Source organism: Paramisgurnus dabryanus, chromosome 8, assembly GCF_030506205.2.
Source record: "Paramisgurnus dabryanus chromosome 8, PD_genome_1.1, whole genome shotgun sequence".
Classification (NCBI taxonomy): domain Eukaryota; kingdom Metazoa; phylum Chordata; class Actinopteri; order Cypriniformes; family Cobitidae; genus Paramisgurnus; species Paramisgurnus dabryanus.
In genome coordinates this window covers 2,455,640-2,475,962 of record NC_133344.1, presented here as the reverse complement: position 1 = coordinate 2,475,962, position 20,323 = coordinate 2,455,640, and the positions used below count along the sequence as shown (strand labels likewise).

Sequence of the window (20,323 nt, the reverse complement as noted above, 5' to 3'; positions counted from 1 at the left end):
GCTGATGAGACTGTGGTTATTTCCTCTCACGCCTGTTTAACCTACGCTGATTTGGGTGGGTTTTTTCCATCCGCATACAAAACAACTCTGTCTTTGACTGCTCTTACAAGAACGTCGGTCTCCTCGGCTGTGAACCGCGCCTGGCGTGCGCCTGGTAAATCCGTCATAATAGCAACCCGCCATGGAACTTGCGCCCTTGCGTTTAAAGGGAATGTTGGATAGCGTTCTGATTGGTTTATTTGACGTTACGCCCAAACCACACCTATGAATAATGAACCTACTTCAGACCAACCCCTTATTGATTTGCGCCCGGCGCAAGAGTTATTTCTCACGCCGGGAAAATAGCAACAGCGCCCAAGATCCGCCCACAAACTCACTTGCGCTTTGCGCTTCGTACTTGCGTTTCAGATCGTTAAAATAGGGCCCATGATCTTATTTCCTCAAGTGTTTGTGTTCATAATGGACAAAATGTTGTGTGACTCTTGAGTGTTTGTCTTCTGTGGACACCCGGTGAGGATAAATGTTTTGTGTGTGTTGTCTTTAGACGCACCGGTTATGTAACTTAAGTCAGTCAGGTGTGTAGGGAAATTCTAACAACAAAACATCATTCATTTTTATTGTAGGAGAATAAATGTACATTTTAAGATTTTAGCTGTGTTTTTTTTTATCTTCACAGGTCATGTTGTTGTGAAACACTGCAGTATTTTGATGATGTATCGATGTCTCATAATTATTCATGAGACTGCTGATGTATCTGCTTACTGATCAGATCTCTCATTGACTTTATATATCCTTTACATTTTATTGTGTGTTTCTTTTACATACAGTTTATGTTTTACTAACCCTTAGTACATGTGTGACTAACAGAGAGATGATCTTACTTTAGTATCTCCAGTTTACAGTCAGGATTCTTCAGTACATCAGAGATCAGCTTCACTCCTGAATCTGTGAGATTATAATCAGTCAGATCCAGTTCTCTCAGGTGTGAAGGGTTTGATTTCAGAGCTAAAGTCAGAGCAACACAACCTTCATCTGGGATATTACAACCACTCAACCTGTAGAGAACAGAGACTCAATTTCACTCAATCTATAAAAAACATTATTAATGTGTGTGTCAGTGTCAATGATGTATCAATGTTTTTAATCATCTTTATAAAAACAACAGGACGAGGAGAAAAACTCTTCATACACAATAATATCAGCAAAGATTTCATCAAAGAAACACCAAACTACATTTTCTAAAATTTTAACAGAGGAGTTTTGTTGCACGTTGTGAAGGAAATTGAAATGAATCTTAACTTATTATAACTAACATGACTTTGTATACCTTTGACAACAAAATGTGTTGAAATAGAGGAAGTATGTGTGGTTAAATGATTTCAATTTAAACCCCATGACTTGTCAAAGCTGAGGTCATCAAGAAAGTTACATTTCCTTTTGTCTGCATGGTAACAGAGAGGAGTTTCTGAATTGCAGATATGAAGAATAAATCATATTAGAGATAAATGATGTGACTTTGTCCTGAATCTATCCTATATACCCTAGTGAAAAAATAGTATACTTAAGTACAATTTATTCACATGTACTTTAGTATAACTAAATGTATTTGTTGAACACTATATATTGGTATACTTCAAGTCTGCTAAATTGGAACAACTAATTTTGTACTTAATGCACTTTAGTTGTGTGAAAGTAGTGCTGGGGTCCAACTTAAATTGTGTTAAATATACTTTTTTGTGCTAAAGTGGAACTAATCAAAGTATACTAAAGTACAACTTAAGTATCTACCCTAATTTTGGACAATAAACAGAACAGAACATTCAATTTGCACTTGAAATTTATTTTGATAACATTACAATTGCAACTAAATTACATTTTAATTACACTTATGTTATACTTATAATAAACTGAGGCCATACTAGTATTTTACTAATAGTGACATTCAAACACATTTAAAGCATAATGCAGGCTAGGACTTCTGTTTAATAGTACCTTGAGAGCACTGAAAAAATATTAGTATTTCTTCATAATCTATTTACAGTTATTTATACACCAGGATTGAACATTTGCTTTACACTGACACTTCATACAAACCACTTTGTATACAAATCTTGTGTTTGTCTGGATTTGAACCCGGGTCCCTCCCGTACAGAGGTACTGTCTTTACCAACTGCGCCACCATTCAATTGCAGTGAGAACTGAATACCAACATAGTCTCTGCCTTGGCACAACAAGACAACTTGCCTCTTTCTGGCTAGACAGTAAGCACCATGACAAAGACTGGTATATAGGCACAAAAAACAGTATTGTTAATAAAGAGCTGCTTACTATTACGGTTTTTCTCGATTGCTAAAACACTATAACCAGCCTTTTGAACTAAAATTTCAAAACCATAATGTCATTTTTCAAGAAGCACAATCATTTTGCTGAACAATTACCAAGGTGGAAACACTAAGAGTCAAATTGAACACACATCAATCAGATCCTTCAATAGATAGATATCAGTTCACTGAGCTTTGGAACAATGGATCCACAGAGAAATGAAGGAATAGGTCAAGGAGAAGGAAGACGAGGAGGGAGAGGAAGAGGAGGAGGCAGAGGGAAAGAAGGAGGATGTGGTGAAGGAGGAGGAAGAGGAAATAGTGAAGGAGGAGGGAGAAGACATGATGAAGAAATAGGTTGAGAAGGAGGAGGGAGAGGAGGAGCAGAAGAGGAGGGAAAGGAGGAAGATGTTGTGAAGGAGAAGGAATAGCACATGGTGAAGGAGTAGGAAGAGGAGGAGGATGTGGTGAAAGAGGAGGAAGAGGACCTGGTGAAGGAGGAGGAAGAGGAGGATGACATGGTGAAAGAGGAGGAAGAGGATATGGTGAAGGAGGAGGAAGAGGAGGATGACGTGGTGAAGGAGGAGGAAGAGGAGGATGACGTGGTGAAAGAGGAGGAAGAGGACATGGTGAAGGAGGAGGAAGAGGACATGGTGAAGGAGGAGGAAGAGGAGGAGGACGTGGTAAAAGAGGAGGAGGGAGAAGTAGGGCAAGGTGACAAGCAGTTTCTGATGAAATTCGAGCCCCTCTAGTTGACCATGTCCTTGTCCATGGTATGACTATGAGGGAGGCTGAGCAACGAGTAAAGTCTAATTTGAGTCACCTCACTGTTGACTCCATCTTCGGAGCCTTCAGGGGAAACAGATAGATGTACTTACAGTAAGACTGCTCTGTACAGTAACTTAAGTGTGCATACACTGTTGGACTATGCTACTGGAATAAAGAAATGCATAAAATTGCTTTCCATGCAGATCGATATATCAGTAGATGAATGCCAGGGGTGGATCATGCAAGAGGATTGTACCTTCGCTGTTTGGCTAGGACCAATATAGCCTGTGATGTGAATGAGATTCTCTGGCCTTTAACAGTTGAAAAAAAAACAAGTGAGATGGTAAAATCTTTGTTTTTCATTTAGTTGCCTAATAAATCTGCACACTAATAGTTGCCTAATAATGATGTACATAGAAATATCCTCTTAAGAAAGCCAAAATTTCACTTTTACTACTTAAATGTTCAGGTTTGAGGGTTTGTTAACATTTTGAATTGACCAAGAGCACTGTACTTGTACAATTACAAAAGTAATCCTCAAAAATACAACTTGCCTAATAATTCTGCACTCCCTGTAGTTTGAAGTGTATCTTCTCTGTCTGAACTGTTAATTAACTGCTCTCTAAGAGTAGTTCTTTCATTAGAGAAGCCAATTTGATCAAATCTATTATAAAAACTATTTAACTCATTTGCATATTCCATGGAGCCATTTAGTTGACCCCTATCAGGCTTCCCTTTACCTACGTATCAACTCATTAACTTCATACCCTCCCACACCTTCTTCATATCATTCTCTTTAAAATGGTTCTCTACTTCACATTTATACCTATATTTCTCCTTATTAATTTCCTTTCTAAGTTCTTTATGGACCCTTTTCAATGACTCTTTATCCCCCCTAGCAAAGATTTTTCTCTTTTCCCTTATTAACCTTCTAATCTCATCATTCATCCAGGGTTTACAATTTGCATACAACTCAACCCTTTTCTGTGCAGCAGCAACATCAGTACAAAAATTAATGTATCCACAAACAGACTCAGTAAATTCATTAACCTGTTAGCCAGCACTTCTATTTTTGAGCATTTTCTGAAAAACGACAACTCCAAACTGAAACGTCTGCAGCTCTTAAACCCTATGGTCTATATTCATAATTCTGGTCTTGTTTGAAACTACACTGTAAAAAATACTTTGCTGCCTTAACATTTTTTGTTAAACCAACTCAGATTTACAAGTCATGTCGACAAAGATGAGTTGTCACAACTTATAAAATATAGTTGAGAAAAGTCAACTTAATTTTTTAAGTTATAACAACTCATCTTTAGTCAAGATAAATAATAGTAAGTTGAAATGACTTGTAAATCGGAGTTGATTCAACTAAAAGTGTTAAGGCAGCAAAGTATTTCTTACAGTGTAGACACTTGACATATTGTTGCCTAATAGTCATAACAACTCAGAGTAGTAAAGAAACAGAGTAAAACATTTGATGTAAAATATTTGATGTTAAACAAAGTACAAAAACACGTAAAAACGCCCCCTAGGGACCGCCGCCGGGCCGGTGCGTGTTAAGAATGTCCTTTGCAGCGTTCTCAAAAACCGCCCAGTCCGTTCTTTCAAATGCATCCTGCAGACTATCAATCACGTCATTTGTCTTCTTTTTAACAGTGACTGTTCTTGACTGTTCTGGCTTTCTGTCTTTGTACCAGGGGGATATATTTGGGGCATAGCAACACCAAGTTATGGTCAGCTTTGCCTAAACCTGGCAGTTTTCGAGACACATACGCATCCTTGACTTTGGTGTAGCACTGGTCGAGGATTGTATCCCCCCTGGTGTTGCATTTAACGTGTTGATAATAATATGAGCCACTGGTCTTTATTGCACAATGATTGAAATCCCCAGTTATCATAACAAACGCATCCGGCAACGCCGATTCAATCCTGTGCACGACCTCTTGTATTTCCTCGGCCGCCTCCTTAGAGGCATTCTTGTGCGGCACATACACCGCTACCAGCAACGGTGTGACGATAAAAAGGCAAACCCACGTCAGGTGCCCCCTGTTCGTGATGGCTCATCATAGCCGAGTCGAAAGAGAAAGTGCTGCGGGAAACCCACCGTGTGCTCTCTCATATCACGTCCCTGGGTTTCAGAGTGAATGTGAACAAAAGCAATTTCACACCCAGTCAGAGTGTGATTTTTCTGGGGTTGGAACTGAACTCGGTCTCCATGCGAGCGCATCTTTCTCAGGAGCGCGAATTGTGTGTCACACTTCAGAGAGGGGGAGAGAGTGCAGTATCGTTCATGCCTCAGATTACAGGGTCTTATGGCCTCAGCTATTCAGGTTTTGCCCCTGGGTCGCCTGAGAATGAGACCATTCATGAAATGGGTTTTGTCACTACATTTCAGCCCGTTACGCGATCTTTGTCGCGGTGTCACAGTGACGCGCACCTGTTCGGCAGCTCTGCGCTGCTGGAGGAACGCAGACTTTTACGCACAGGGAACACCCTTGGGAACAGTTATGCTGTGAAAAGTCATGACAACAGATGCGTCCCTAACGGGGTGGGGTGCATTTTTTGCTGACTTTTTTTTGAAAGCCTGCTGTGTGCAAGAAGTGTGCAACACTTCTATACAATGTCCTTTGCTTAACCCACTATTCTACAGTGCAACAGTTACTGCGAAAGATACATATATACAAGTGTAATCTTCATCATACCTAACATTACTACCATGTTTGGAGGCATAAATGGCAGAACATGTTTGGAAATAATGACAGCAGAAAAATATTTTCTACATTATACAATGATAGCAATGATTAATAACTTATGTTTACAAGAATATTTTTACAAGAATATTTTAAGAAACCAGTAATTTTATGACTGCTATACTAAATAATCTCAGTCATAGTTACTGCTAACTGTTATGTAAGTTAGTGTCCTAGAGTTAAATATTAGTAAACTAAATATTAATTTCATATCTCAAAATACAGAACAGTATATCACTGTTACGCCTCCCTGTTTCCCCCTGCTGGCTCTGCTAAACAGTGCAGATGTTAGTTGGGTAACAGGTGCATTCTATTTGTAATCAACCCTCTTACGTGGTGTGGTAAAAGATCTGTGGCGCCTGAGTCTCGCTCTCTCTATTTTATATAATATATATATATATATTTTCCCCCTTTATACCTTTTTTCCCTATGATTGTTTGTGTCAGACTTTATGTATATTTAGTTACCACACGCGCGTGTTTTTTCCCCTAGACGTATGTTGTTTAATGTTTTTTTTTGTGTTGACAATAAATTGGTTTATTGTTTGAATCACTTGTTGTTCTCCTCTTTTATGTTGCGGTTTATGAGCCAGCCGTAACAATCACATACATCTGTTGATTTTCTCAGCAACAATGCAATTCTATTGACTTGACAGAGGTTTTCCTGAGATTTTTCCAGAGGTGTCAAGTAACGAAGTACAAATACATGGTAAAAGTTTGGCCAGCAGCGGCCCTGCTCTGAAGATTGACTTTTTACACCATTACAATATTGATATAGTCATCATATCTTCCTCTCTATGGAACACATGTTAATGCTCAGTAGTACACATAACACATATTAGATTTTTTAATGCAGTGGTTGTCAGACCTTTTTTTTGCGGCCTCCCTTGTGTACAGTGGATTCCTTGGCGGCCCCCCCAAAGAAAATGTATGACATAAACATTCTAAAACTTAAAATTTGAATTAAACAAAACATATTAAATTATACAATGTATTGCTTTTGTTTAGTAGCCTTATTTTTCTGAGGTTTAATTACACAGAATTTATAATAAATTTAGGTTTTTCATAAAATATTATAAAACTGGGGCCCCTGGCACCATCTCGCGACCCCCAGTTTGAGAACCACTGCTTTAATGTATTTGTTTGCATTGTATTGAAATGCGTTCATTTTTAATGGGCATATACTGTATGTGGTTGAAACAGATAGCCTAGTGCAGGGGTAGGCAACATGGAGTGCCGATGTCCTGCAGTGTTTAGTTCCAGGTCTAATCAAGCAGACCTGAACAAACTAATAAAGGTTTATAAAGTCACCTGGAACTACAGGTAACCAAGGTTTTATAAGGGTTGGAGCTAAAATCTGCAGAACATCGACACTCCAGGACTGACGTTGCCTACCCCTGGCCCTAGTCCATCCCAAATTTTTTAACATTAACATTTTAATATAGCACTATAGTTATTATGGCCTTTAGAAACGTTTTTTAGAGGAGATAGGGTAGTGCACAAAAGGCCACTGTGGTGCAGCCTAGGCTTTTTTCTCTAATGACATTTTTTTCCTTACATTACTTTTACTTTTATACTTTAAGTAGCTTTGAAACCAGTACTTTTTCACTTTTACTTGAGTAAAAAGCTTGAGTTGATATTTCAACTTCTACAAAAGTCTTTTTAAACCCTAGTATCTATACTTCTACTTGAGTAATGAATATGAATACTTTTGACACCACTGGATTTTTCCTCTGTTTGAGACCTGACAGGGTGAGGATGTAGTTTGTCTAACCTCCCTTAAACTCATGATCTCTCTCATTTCTGCTTCCCTTTCCCTGCTTGCACAAAACATTTCTGATGTACATCTACAGAAGTCAAAAATGATTGAGTCAAAATAAGATTAGCGTTATTATTTAGAAAATTACTTTAGTTTCATTATGCTTTCATAAGCACTCGCGTGGCGTCACCTTTTGAATGCGGTTGTGCGCGGTGAACGCAAACGCGCGCGGCCATGGATACGTGCGTGCACGCGTCAATGCGACTACTTTGTCGCTTTTACAAGCCTAAATTGGGTAACTACTCTGCATAAAGACCCGTTTTTGCCGCGATTGTCTTTATAAAAGATTGCACTAGTTAACTGCTAAAATTTAAACTTGTGATTTACACCGGGGCACAAAAGATTAACACTGGGCCAGGGCGGTGGGCGGTGTGCACTCATCGAAACTCCACAATCTAGCTCACAAGCTGTTAGTGTGGAGCAAGGGGGTTTTTCTGTCGTTACGCGCGACTCATGTTCCGGGCATTCTGAACAGGGGCGCGGATCTTCTGTCAAGGGGAAACCCTCTTTACGGGGACTGCCGTCTCCACCCACAAGTGGTGTGTGCGATATGGAGGCGATTCGGACAGGCAACGGTAGATCTGTTCGCCTCGTACGAAAATGCCCCTTGTCCTATGTTCTTCTCGCTAAAGGACTCGGACGCACCCCTCGGGGTGGATGCACTGGCCCACCCATGGCCCGAAGTGTTGCTGTGCGCTTTACCCCCTCTGTGCCTTATAATTCCCACACTGTCCAGAGAGAGAGAGGCGCTTGTCTCTCCTTCTGGTGGCACCCAGATGGCCCAAAGCTCAGTGGTTGGCAGAAATAATTCCTCTGCTATATGCCCGGCCGTGGCCCCTCCCCCTCCACACAGACCTGTTGTCTCAAGTGAACGGGGAAATTTATCACCCACACCCGGACAGGGTGGCTCTCTGGGTTTGGCTCGTGAGAGGACAAACTTAAAAGCGCTGGGATTACATCCGCGTGTAATTGCTACTATTCAAAATGCCAGAGCCGTTTCTACATGTTCCTTGTTTGGTTGTAAGTGGCAAGTGTTTGAAGGATGGTGTAATGAGCACGATCTCATATCTTATCAGTGCTCAGTCCCTGAGTTTTTACGTTTCTTACAAAACCTTATGGATAAAGGCAGGTCTTTCTCCACAATTAAGGTTTACCTGGCGGCTATTTCTGCTTGTCACGCAAGGTTTGATGACTCTGCTTTTGGGCAGCATACTTTAATCTGCAGATTTATGAAGGGTGCCCGTCGTTCTTTGCCAGTCATCAGGAAATCTGTCCCTGAATGGGACCTCTCCATGGTGCTAGACGCCTTGTCTCAATACCCCGATTGAGCCCCTGGGTGTTATTTCCTTGAAGCTGCTGTCTTTTAAGGTAGCTCTGCTCTTGGCTCTAACATCAGCTAAACGTGTTAGCGAACTGCATGCATTTTCTGTACACCCTTCTTGCACTAAATTCCCTCTGAGTGGAGATAAGGTTTTTCTTAAACCTAACCCGGCGTTTATGCCTAAGTGCTTCCCTGCGTTCACATCGAAGGTTACTTACATTAGGAAAGAAAAAGAGTACAGAAATTTGTTGGGTCATCAAGCCAAATTAAAAATTGGCAAGGCAACTATGGTGAAAACAAAGCAATCAAAACTAGAACTACACTCTTAGAACGAATGTGTTAAAAACAACACATTAGTGTTGATTCTGGGACGACACACTAAATGCGTTGTCCCAGAATCCACCCATCTCTGTGTTATTAAGTAAACAACACATTTTGTTACTTTTAACACAACTTGCGTGATATTTAACACAAAATCAACACAAATTTGAAACATAATGTGTTAAAATTACACATAATGTTTTAAAAACTTAACACACAAAGATGTGTAAAAAATTAACACATCCTTTCTAAGAGTGTATTTTCTGTAGTTATTGTGTAAATATACCATTGTTTTGTGTTGTTACAGTCTAAGTCAAAAATTTTTACCCCCTTGTTTCACGTAGTAGGAGTAAGTACAGAATCTGCGGGCTGTAAATTAAAGTGGTACTTGTTACCCCCCTTGTTTCACGTAGTTACAGAGTAAATACAACATCTGCGGGCTGTAAATTAAAGTGGCACTTGTTACCCCCTTGTTTCACGTAGTTACAGAGTAAATACAACATCTGCGGGCTGTAAATTAAAGTGGCACTTGTTACCCCCTTGTTTCACGTAGTTAAAGAGTAAATAAAACATCTGCGGGCTGTAAATTAAAGTGGCACTTGTTACCCCTTTGTTCCGAAAATATTATAAATTGTTCCCTTAAAATTACACGTATGTACTTTATAAGTACACTATAATTACAGAAATGTATGCTGTAAATTCGCTGTACTTACCCAGTACTTTACTGCATATATTATTTGTATTTTTCCTGGTTGTTACCCTTTTATTCCCCAATTATTATAAATTGTTCCCTTATAATTACACGTACGTACTTCAAGTAAACTATAATTACAGAAACATACGCTGTAAATTCCCTGTACTTACCCAGTACTTTCCGGGCTGTAATCTAAAGCGTTACCAAATATTGTTGCATTGTTGCAGAGCAGAACATGTACAGTAAATACATGTTAGTAGTATATAGACAGTAGATAGGAATTAATATAACATGAAATATAAAGAGTATAGGGTTTATTATACAATGTATATTATATTACACAATATAATATACAGTATAAAATGGATATTAGTGAAACTTATTCAAGTTTCCACAGTACCAAGATTTTTTATGGGATTATCAAGACAGCAATGGTATATATTTAAATGGTATATAAATGTGAACAAGAATTTTTTGACACTTAAGTCATACCTTAAGACTATTCTTAAGAGCATTTCTGAGATGTTTTATACATATGGGCTCAGCTCTTTATCTCATGGACGCCCCCTCACAGAGGGAATCCCGTATCTAAGCAACGCCTCTCACATTGGCTTGTGGACGCGATTGCCTTGGCATACGAATCGAAGGGAGTGCAACCACCTGGGAATATCAGAGCTCATTCTACGAGAGGCGTGGCCACCTCTTGGGCTTTGTTTAGGGGAGTGTCACTTCAGGCTATCTGCCCCCACACATTTGTGCGTTGTTATCGGTTGGATTTTACTAAAACCTCAGTAGCACATTCCGTTTTCGGTGTAGGGTCATCATAGCCCTTCACTGCTGCATACCTTTTTCAACAAAGCGCTTACGGGTTTTGAGCTCGTTCATGTTACAAAGCATGCATTCACATCCCCTAGTTTGTTTTTTGCATTTATGGGTTTCCCTAGGACGTGCTTTTTAAATATTGTCTGCCTTGCATGCGCACTATAGCCACTTGTGTGTGTGTGTGGGGCACATTATTATGGGACGTGTCGGGCACACCTCTAACACGAGATGATGAAAGAGAACAAAGGTTACTTTCGTAGCCCCGGTTCTCTGAAACATCGAGTGGAGAGATCCACCAGCTTTGCCCCGCTTGCCGCACGAGAAGCAAATACACTTACTGAGGAGGAGCAGCGCACATTGGCCTTATATGCCAGCAGGTAAGAGGGTGTGGTCCTACCTGGCATTGGCTGCGCGCTTCTGTCTGTCTAGCCAGACTTGGTGCAATTGGATGCTTCTGTAGAGGTCAGGTACGGATGCCCTTCCCATAGGTGGATCTCTCCACTCGATGTTTCAGAGAACCGGGGTTACAAAACTAACCTATTGATTTATGTTTAAATCTGCACAAAATGTTAGAAAACCAACCTGCATTAGGACTTTGATCAAACACATTCCTGTTGTTGTTTGTGAAGGAGATGTGAGCATAAAGAGCTGCTAGATGTTCCTGGATGCTGAGATTAACAAAGCAGTAAACTTTCCCCTGATACAAACCAAACTCCTCTCTGAAGATCTGAGTACACAATCCTGAGTACACTGATGCTTCTGCTACATCAATGCCACACTCTCTCAGGTCTTCATCATAGAAGATCAGATTGCCTTTCACAAGCTGCTCAAAAGCCAGTTTCCCCAGTTTGAAGATCGTGTCTTCATCTTTCTTCTCATAGTCCGTTTGATGTTTGTCTGAATGATCAGGAAGTGTGTGTACATTTGAGTGAGAGTCTTGGGGATCTCTCTTCTCTCTGCTTCACTCAACATTCTCTCTAGAACAGTGACTGAAATCCAGCAGAACACTGGGATGTGACACATGATGTAGAGACTCCTGGATGACTTCAGGTGTGAGATGATTTGATCAGACAGACTCTCATCACTGATTCTCTTCCTGAAGTATTCCTCCTTCTGTGGATCACCGAAGCCTCGTACCTCTGTGACTCGATCAACACACTCAGAGGGGATGAGATCAGCTGCTGCTGGTCTGGAGGTGATCCAGATGAGAGCAGAGGGAAACAGATTCCCCTTGATGAGGTTTGTCAGCATCACGTCCACTGAGGTTGATTCACTTACATCACACAACCTCACACTGCTGTGAAAATCCAGAGACAGATGACACTCATCCAAACCATCAAAGATGAACAACACTTTATATTTATCACTGAAGATTTCCATTTCTTTTGTCTCTGGGAAGAAAATATGAAGAAGATCTAAAAGACTGAGTGTTTTGTCCTTCATCAAATTGATCTCTCTGAAAGGAAGTGGAAATATGAGGTGGACGTCCTGATTCTCTTTCTCTTCAGCCCAGTCCAGAATGAACTTCTGTACAGAGACTGTTTTTCCAATGCCATCGACTCCCTTTGTCAGCACACTTTCTCTCATTTGATGTTCCCTTACACAAACACTCAAACTTGTTTTTTTAGATTTGATCTGAATGTTTTTTGAACTTCAGCAAGTGGAAAATAATAACTGTAAACAGATTTTTTTACATAAATTACAGAAGTACATTCATAAAGACATAATGAGATAAATAAATGTGTTTGCAGTTAGTTGATATCCGAACTCTGACTAAAGCTCAACTGAATGTTTCAATCATAATCTACTAGATTGAAGTTACATTTTATAAAAAATATATAACTTTCATTATGATCACTTTTAAAACTATAGATGTTTATGTTAATTGATCTAATAGGTTTATGTAATGAGATAATCTTTGAGAGTACACCTTCAAAAACATACCACTCCAGAAGCCTGATCTCCCACATAGCATACAGATGTGGGCCACTTAAGACAATGATCAGTGGCGGCCGTTGACTTCTTTTTTGAGGGCGCAGAATGTGAAGCTCGTCACAACATGTATTTAGCCCGTCATGTGTGTGGCTCGTTATTTCAAAATATGTGTTTGGAGCATCATGTGAACCATGTGCATCATGTGTCTTTGTTAGTGCCTGCTGCACATGTGTCTAAAGGTTTGATGATAAAAGGGACGCTCGCGTTTGCCAGACTCTCACTTAATCTCATGTCTAATCAGAGCTTAGTGTTAGGTTAGTGTCTTGTGAGTATTTTGTGAATGTGAGCATCTCTTTTATCATGAACCCTTTTGATGCATGTGTAGCAGGCACTTATTTTGATGCACATGGTTCAAATGACACAACAAACACATATTTTGATATAAAGAGCTACACACATGACACTCCACAGACATATTTTGAATTTGCGCCCCTTGGAAGAGAAGTCACTGGCAATGATGCAGCACTGTTGACCTTATTCTGGCCTGTATGAAATAGATGTGAGCCTAAATTGGCCTAGCCTGGTAATACCATCCTCTGCTATTTTGCTTCGCTTCATAGACAGAGTCTGGCTGGGCATAATTGACAATCGTTTTCCTTCTCGTGGAAGGGGCTTGTCTGAAGTTTAAAATCATTGGTCTAAACGTAAGCCAATCGTAGGCACAGCCGCATCAAATTTCTGCTATAAAACACACGTATGATGTGAAAACAAACCCATTGAGCAAAATACCGGAGTTAACATGGCTGTGAACGACTTTTGCATATTATGTAAAGTAAATCGGCCAGAGCTAGTTGAACACTATCCTTACGGTGTCTTTCCACTCACGTCTAAGTGGAGGAACGCCCCTCTCTCCTCTCAAACTCTTCCACCAAACAGCGATAACCATATGTAAATTAAATCTTCCTGCCTTATTTTCTTGTTAATCAGGAACGTCACCAAAGAATGTTTGCCCACGCGTCCTCCACCATTAACTGTGAACAATGAAGTTCCCCTCCATGATTTCTTGATCGTTGTGCACGAGAAGCTGTGCTGCACACAGTTTCTAGCTGACGATCGGTAATAGTTGATAAATTAAACTTTTCCCAAAACCTGTCGGGAGTAGGGCAACAACATAATCTCCATTCAAAATGTTTAATGGAAGAAAGCACTGAATGCAACAGAGAAAATGAATAAATAAAAATAATAATAAAAAAACCTGAACAAGTCACAGTTGATATCACTTAGCACGCGTTCGTAAATCTAAACTTAAGACATTCTTCTTTAAAAAGCATTCACATAAAATATCCAGTAATTGTACTTATCGCGCAATAGTTATTTTGTCTAGAACAAAGCACTCACATACCTCATATGGGTAATATACTATTGCTGCAATAGGTGGCCTGTCTGGAGCCTAGCGTTTTTAAACCACAATACTGTATGACACTTGCATTACATGTGAACGGCCCCTATGCTAATATGATTCTGTTCCTCTCTCCCTGTCTCGTCCTCTACTTCGAGGACAATGAGACAAACAGACCCAGTTCCTGCTGCTGTGAAGGTCATCAGACCACTAATCTACTGGCTGTCCTTTAACACGATGCCCATTATGCACAACCAACGACCACCGGCTGAACCTGTTTAATCTGCTTACCTGCTTCCTATCCCTACCGTGTTTATATATATAAATATATATGAATTTCTCCCAAGGGTTTTTGTCCTTCTAGGAGTTTTTCCCACTGGGTTTTCTCCTAGGGGTTTTTCGTCCCTGGGGTTTTTCGTCCCAACTTTGGCTTAACTTAGCACTTTACTGTATATGTTACATTATTATTACGTTCGCTTGTACGGTTTATCCTTAGCCGCTATATTCTACTTCTTATATTATCTATTGATTTTCTGTGTTCTCCCCTACATCTACTAATGTAAAGTTGCTTTGCAACAATTAACAATTGTGAAAAGCGTTATATAAATAAAATTGAATTGAATTGAACAAAAGATTGAACAAAAGTCCTCTTTAATTAGTGTACATTCACAATAACAAGAGATCTTTGTGTTTTTGTCAAATAAAGAAAATAAACAGGGTGCGCATTTAGACATTTCTGTCTCCGCCAGCTGTCTCTCAAATCACGTTACAAAAATCAGTTGAAACTCTGCGAATACTCGTCACACAAACATGATACACATATCCAAAGAAAGCCTAAAATGTTTAAACAAGCTAATTATAATCAAAAACAAATATTTCCTGTTTAAATAATCTGCATTGAAGTAAAGAGAGTACCGTTTTTCCTGGCTGAGCTCATTATCTTTAATTCGGTCACGCCCACAGGCTGTTGACATGGTAATGAAGACACAAGCTATTCAAACCATAATAAGCATAGCGTAAAGTTTTATCAGATTTAAAGACTTTACCGCATGTTTGGATTATAAACTTTATACACACACGTGAGGAATATCTTCATTTATGTCTGGACATTGAGGAAGAGAAGCGTTTATCTTTAACGTTACCTTAGAAGAACAACAATGGAAGACGCAATGGAGAAGGATATATTCCTGAAGAAACTGTAAGTCATTTGTCTTCATTTATATTTGCTATCATGTAATATGTTATGGCTTGTGCAGTTGAGCCTACATAAGCAACCTCAGCAGACTACACGCTTCGGACGGAAAAACTTAAGCATTGTTTACAAACGAGTGCGTGTGATCACGTAATGGCGGATTTCATTGATACATGCTGTACAGTGTTAGACACAGTTATTCACTTTCGTATCCTTCATGGCAACTTTGAGTAATGCTGCACTGGGGGATCTGCTGTAATATGATATTGTTTACATGCAACGCATTCCATACATTGCGCTTTACACGCGACACCGTTTTATTATGAGCGCCGCGTTGTTTCCACGGAGACGCGAGCTCGCGCACATGGACGCCATATGCAATGTGTTTTTAAAGTTCATACTCGCTTACAGAAACGCGTTTAAAACAGAAGCTAGACGATAAGGGGATGGGCATCTGAAAACAGTCATCTGAAAACAGCTTTTTATATAACTAATCATTGCAGATGTTTATCTGAGATACTAATTTAGTTTATGTGCATGATAGTTTATCTGAATGTAGGGCTATCATTTACCCATCAGTTATGTATGTAAGGGTATTTCTGTGGACAATTTATGCTAACAGCTGTTCATAACTCTCTTACAAGTCTGCATCCCTCTCATCAGTACAAAACTATGAAGTGGAAAAACATGTTCACACTTTTTGGACATAAAGTTATATGGTAAAATGAGCCACATGAAGTTTACAGCTCAGTTTTATATCAGTTTCTTATACAAGTTAAGTTTTTGAATAGGGTTAGTTTCCAAATAAACTGAAAATGTCCTACTGACCTTCATTTCTGTTATATATGTAGCTAAATGTTGTGCTATATGAAAAGTTGCCATTAGGGGGCAACCGTGTTCTATATTGGAATGAGTTCTATACTTAATAAAGCATTCGAAGAAGTGAGTGAATCAGCAAACAGCGTGTCAGTGTTGCTCATGTGTTATAATAAAAATAGTTTATATATATATATATATATATATATATATATATATATATATATATATATATATATATATATACATCAGTAAGCAACACAATATAAACTGGTGACCAGTTGTGTATTCCTGAAGACTTTTCACTGCATCGGCGAGAGAGAATTGCCGGTGTTGGTCAAGTTTGGAAAACAAATAAAAAAGAACAACCACGCTAAATCAACACCTAGCTAGTGAGCTGGTGTAGCTGTTAAGAGTTGATTCCGAAAAGTCTAACGTTACAGTGAAAGCCACCAGAGACGGACGCATCATGGCTGGAATTATTGGACATATGGATCCCTTTGATGAGACCGGTGAGCAATGGGCAACATACATTGAACGTTTTGAACATTACGTCCTAGCTAATGAGATTAGGGATGCAAAGAAAGTGCCGGTGCTATTAAGTGAGCTGGGATCGAAAACGTATGGACTACTACGAAGTTTGGTTGCACCCGACAAGCCTGGGGGAGATGGACTATGATGATATTGTGAGAGCGTTGCAGGCTCATTTCACTCCAAAGCCGCTCGTAATTGCGGAGAGATTCCGGTTTCACAAGCGAAATCAGGGAGAAGGAGAGACCGTGTCACAGCATGTCGCGGTATTAAAAAGACTTTCGGAACATTGTGAGTTTGGTGCTTACTTGGAAGATGCACTAAGGGACAGATTTGTTTGTGGACTTAAAAGTGAAACCGTACAGAAGCGCCTTTTGACGGAGAAAGATCTCACGTTTCAGAAAGCAGTCAATTACGCTGTATCGGCGGAGACAGCAGCGCGTGACATGCAGCAGTTAAGTGGCTCGCTTAAAGTGAACGCGGTGTTTTCTCAAAAATGCTGGCGTTGCGGGAAAACTAATTATAATGATGAAGCCTGCTGGTACAAAGTTCGTGACTGTCATCAGTGTGGGAGGAAAGGCCACACAAAGCGTATGTGTAAGAGTAAAGGCAAGAACGGTCGTGACCGAGAATGGAAACAGAAAGTGGAAAAACCTGAACAGAGAGGTAATGCAAGTAAGCGCAGTGTGAAAGGTAGAAAGAAGAAAGTTTTTCACGTTGAGACAAGAGAGGATCAAAGTGAAAGTGAGGAAAATAAATCTGACACTGACTGTGAGTTGGGACTGTATGCTATGTCACAAAAAGGGAAATATTCACGAATCTCAGTGCTGCCTGTTGTAAATGGAAAGAAAATGAAGATGGAATTGGATACAGGGGCTGCTGTGTCTTTTATCCCTTAGGAACAGTATAGAAACATTCTGGGCCAACTACCACTGCAACCCACTGATATAATGCTTAAGACATACACTGGAGAGCCTTTGACGCCTGAAGGGGTTATCAAAGTGAAAGTAAGGTTAAACAAGCAATGTGCTAAATTGCCTTTGTATGTAGTTAAAGTGGATGCACCCGCACTGTTTGGAAGCGAATGGCTGAAAGCAATTAAACTAAATTGGAAAGATTTAAAGACTGTGCATGCAATTGAGCAAAAAGAGAAAGACAACTTGGAGGCCGTATTAAAGAGACACTCAGCTGTTTTCTCTGAAAATCTAGGCACAATGAAGGGAATTAAAGCCACATTGACTATAAGACCAAACAGTGTACCAAAATTCTGTCCACCACGTAATGTGCCATATGCCCTCCGACCGAGAGTTGAGGCCGAACTAAAGCGACTGACGGAGCTTGGGGTGATCTCACCAGTGGAGCATAGTGATTGGGCCACACCTGTGGTGCCGGTCAGAAAAAAAGATGGCACAGTGAGGCTTTGTGGAGATTTCAAGATCACCATCAACCCAGCTCTGTGCATGGATAGGTATCCAATCCCACGCATTGAAGACCTTTTTGCCTCTCTAACGGGAGGCCAACGCTTTAGTAAGTTGGACTTATCAAATGCCTATCTACAGATGGAGGTAGAAGAGAAGTCTAGGGAGCTGCTGACTATTTCAACTCAAAAAGGACTATTTCGTTTTAATCGTTTACCTTTTGGAGTAGCTTCATCGCCCGCCTTATTTCAGAAGGCTATGGACCAAGTGCTTCTCGGACTGCCGTACACGCACTGCTACTTGGACGACATCCTTATCAGTGGTCCTGATGAGATGACACATCTAAAAACGCTGGATGCAGTCCTGGGCAGGCTAGAGGAACGGGCCTGCATCTCAAGTCAGAAAAGTGCCTGTTTTTCCAGGAGTCTGTGAAATCATTGACGCAGCGGGACTCCACAAATCACCAGAGAAGGTACGTGCCATTGTAGAAGCACCGGCACCAGGAGATGTCAGTCAGCTACGTTCGTTTTTAGGCATGCTAAACTATTACGGCCGTTTCATTCCTGACTTAGCCACCGTCATGAAACCACTGAATGATCTGCTAAATAAGGGGAAGAAATGGCAATGGACGTCAGCCTGTGAGTCAGCGTTCCAGACATCAAAGGCACTACTGGTATCACAGGAAGTGTTAACCCATTACAATCCAAAACTGCCCCTCCAGCTTGCATGTGATGCTTCGCCTTATGGAGTCGGGGCTGTACTCTCGCACGTCATCTCCAGTAATGAGGAAAGACCGATAGCCTATGCATCACGAACACTCAGTAAGGCGGAGCAAAACTATGCTCAAATTGAGAAGGAGGCATTAGCAATAGTTTTTGGAGTACGCAAGTTCCACCAGTACCTCTATGGTAACAAATTCATTCTACTTACTGACCATCGGCCGCTAACCTCCATTCTGAGCCCATCGAAAAGCACACCGCCAATGGCTGCAGCCCGATTGCAGCGTTGGGCGCTCCTCCTGTCAGCGCATGATTACACAATTCAATATCGGAAAGGTGCATTACATGCAAATGCAGATGGACTGTCACGGCTGCCACTCCCCTACACTCATGAAGAAAAGCGGAGCGCAGTAGAGGTATTTTACACATCTCAGTTGGACACATTACCAGTCAGTAGCACCGAAATCAGAAGTGACACCTTGGCTGATCCCACATTGGCTCGTGTTTTTGAAATGGTCTCGACTGGTCATTTTCCAGCTACAAAGAATGCCGGTGAAGAGCTGTCGCCCTATCTGTTGCGCCGGCATGAGCTCACAACCCAACAGGGATGCCTCATGTGGGGTGTGAGAGTGGTTGTGCCACCAAAACTGCGCCCCCGAGTTCTGGAAGAGCTCCACTCAACACATCCAGGTGTAGTTAGGATGAAGAGTTTGGCACGCAGTTATGTGTGGTGGCCCGGTATAGACTCGCAAATTGAGCTCCAGGTCAAATCTTGCCACTGCTGTCAGAGCGTACAAAAAGAGCCTGGGCTAGCACCTTCACACCCCTGGATGTGGCCCTCCAGTCCTTGGGAAAGAATACATGTGGACTTTGCGTTGTCCATTTGAAGGATATATGTACTTGGTCACGGTGGATGCACATTCAAAGTGGCCTGAAGTGCATATCATGGACAGTACCATGGCCAGCATGACCATTCAAGTGCTCAGGGGCCTGTTTAGTCGCTATGGCATTCCACACATCCTTGTGAGTGACAACGGACCGCAGTTCTGTGCTGAAGAATTCAGTACATTCCTGAAGTCCAATGGAGTCAAACACATCCGCTCAGTGCCATACCATCCTGCCACCAATGGCTTGGCTGAACGGTTCATGCAGACATTCAAACATGCCTTAAAAGCATCCAAAGGCACAGCACATGTGCGTCAGCGACTTGAGGCGTTTCTACTGACATACCGAAACACCCCACACGCAACAACGAAAGAAGCACCAGCTATGTTGTTTCTTGGACGCAGGCTGCGCTCCCGACTGGACTGTTTAAAACCAAGTGTTGCTGGAGCAGTACACAGGTACCAGGATGCCCAACAACAACGGCGCCAGGGTCACTCTAAGGACAGACAGTTTGAGATAGGAGAGTCCGTTCTTGTGCGTGATTATAGGAGGGGGGAGGAAAAGTGGGCACAAGGTGTTGTTAGAGAAAAGACAGGACCTGTGTCGTACA

The 20,323-nt window shown here is 40.9% G+C and overlaps 1 protein-coding gene across 1 annotated transcript in view; it reads right to left on the bottom strand.

Moving 5' to 3' along the window:
- LOC135771640 (uncharacterized) overlaps nt 1-20,323 on the bottom strand; it is a 136,795-nt gene that overhangs the window by 97,549 nt on the left and 18,923 nt on the right. Inside the window, exon 4 of the mRNA XM_065281960.2 lies at nt 882-1,055. Within this exon, the coding sequence (XP_065138032.1) occupies nt 882-1,055 (174 nt within the window). The remainder of the gene's footprint in view (nt 1-881; nt 1,056-20,323) is intronic.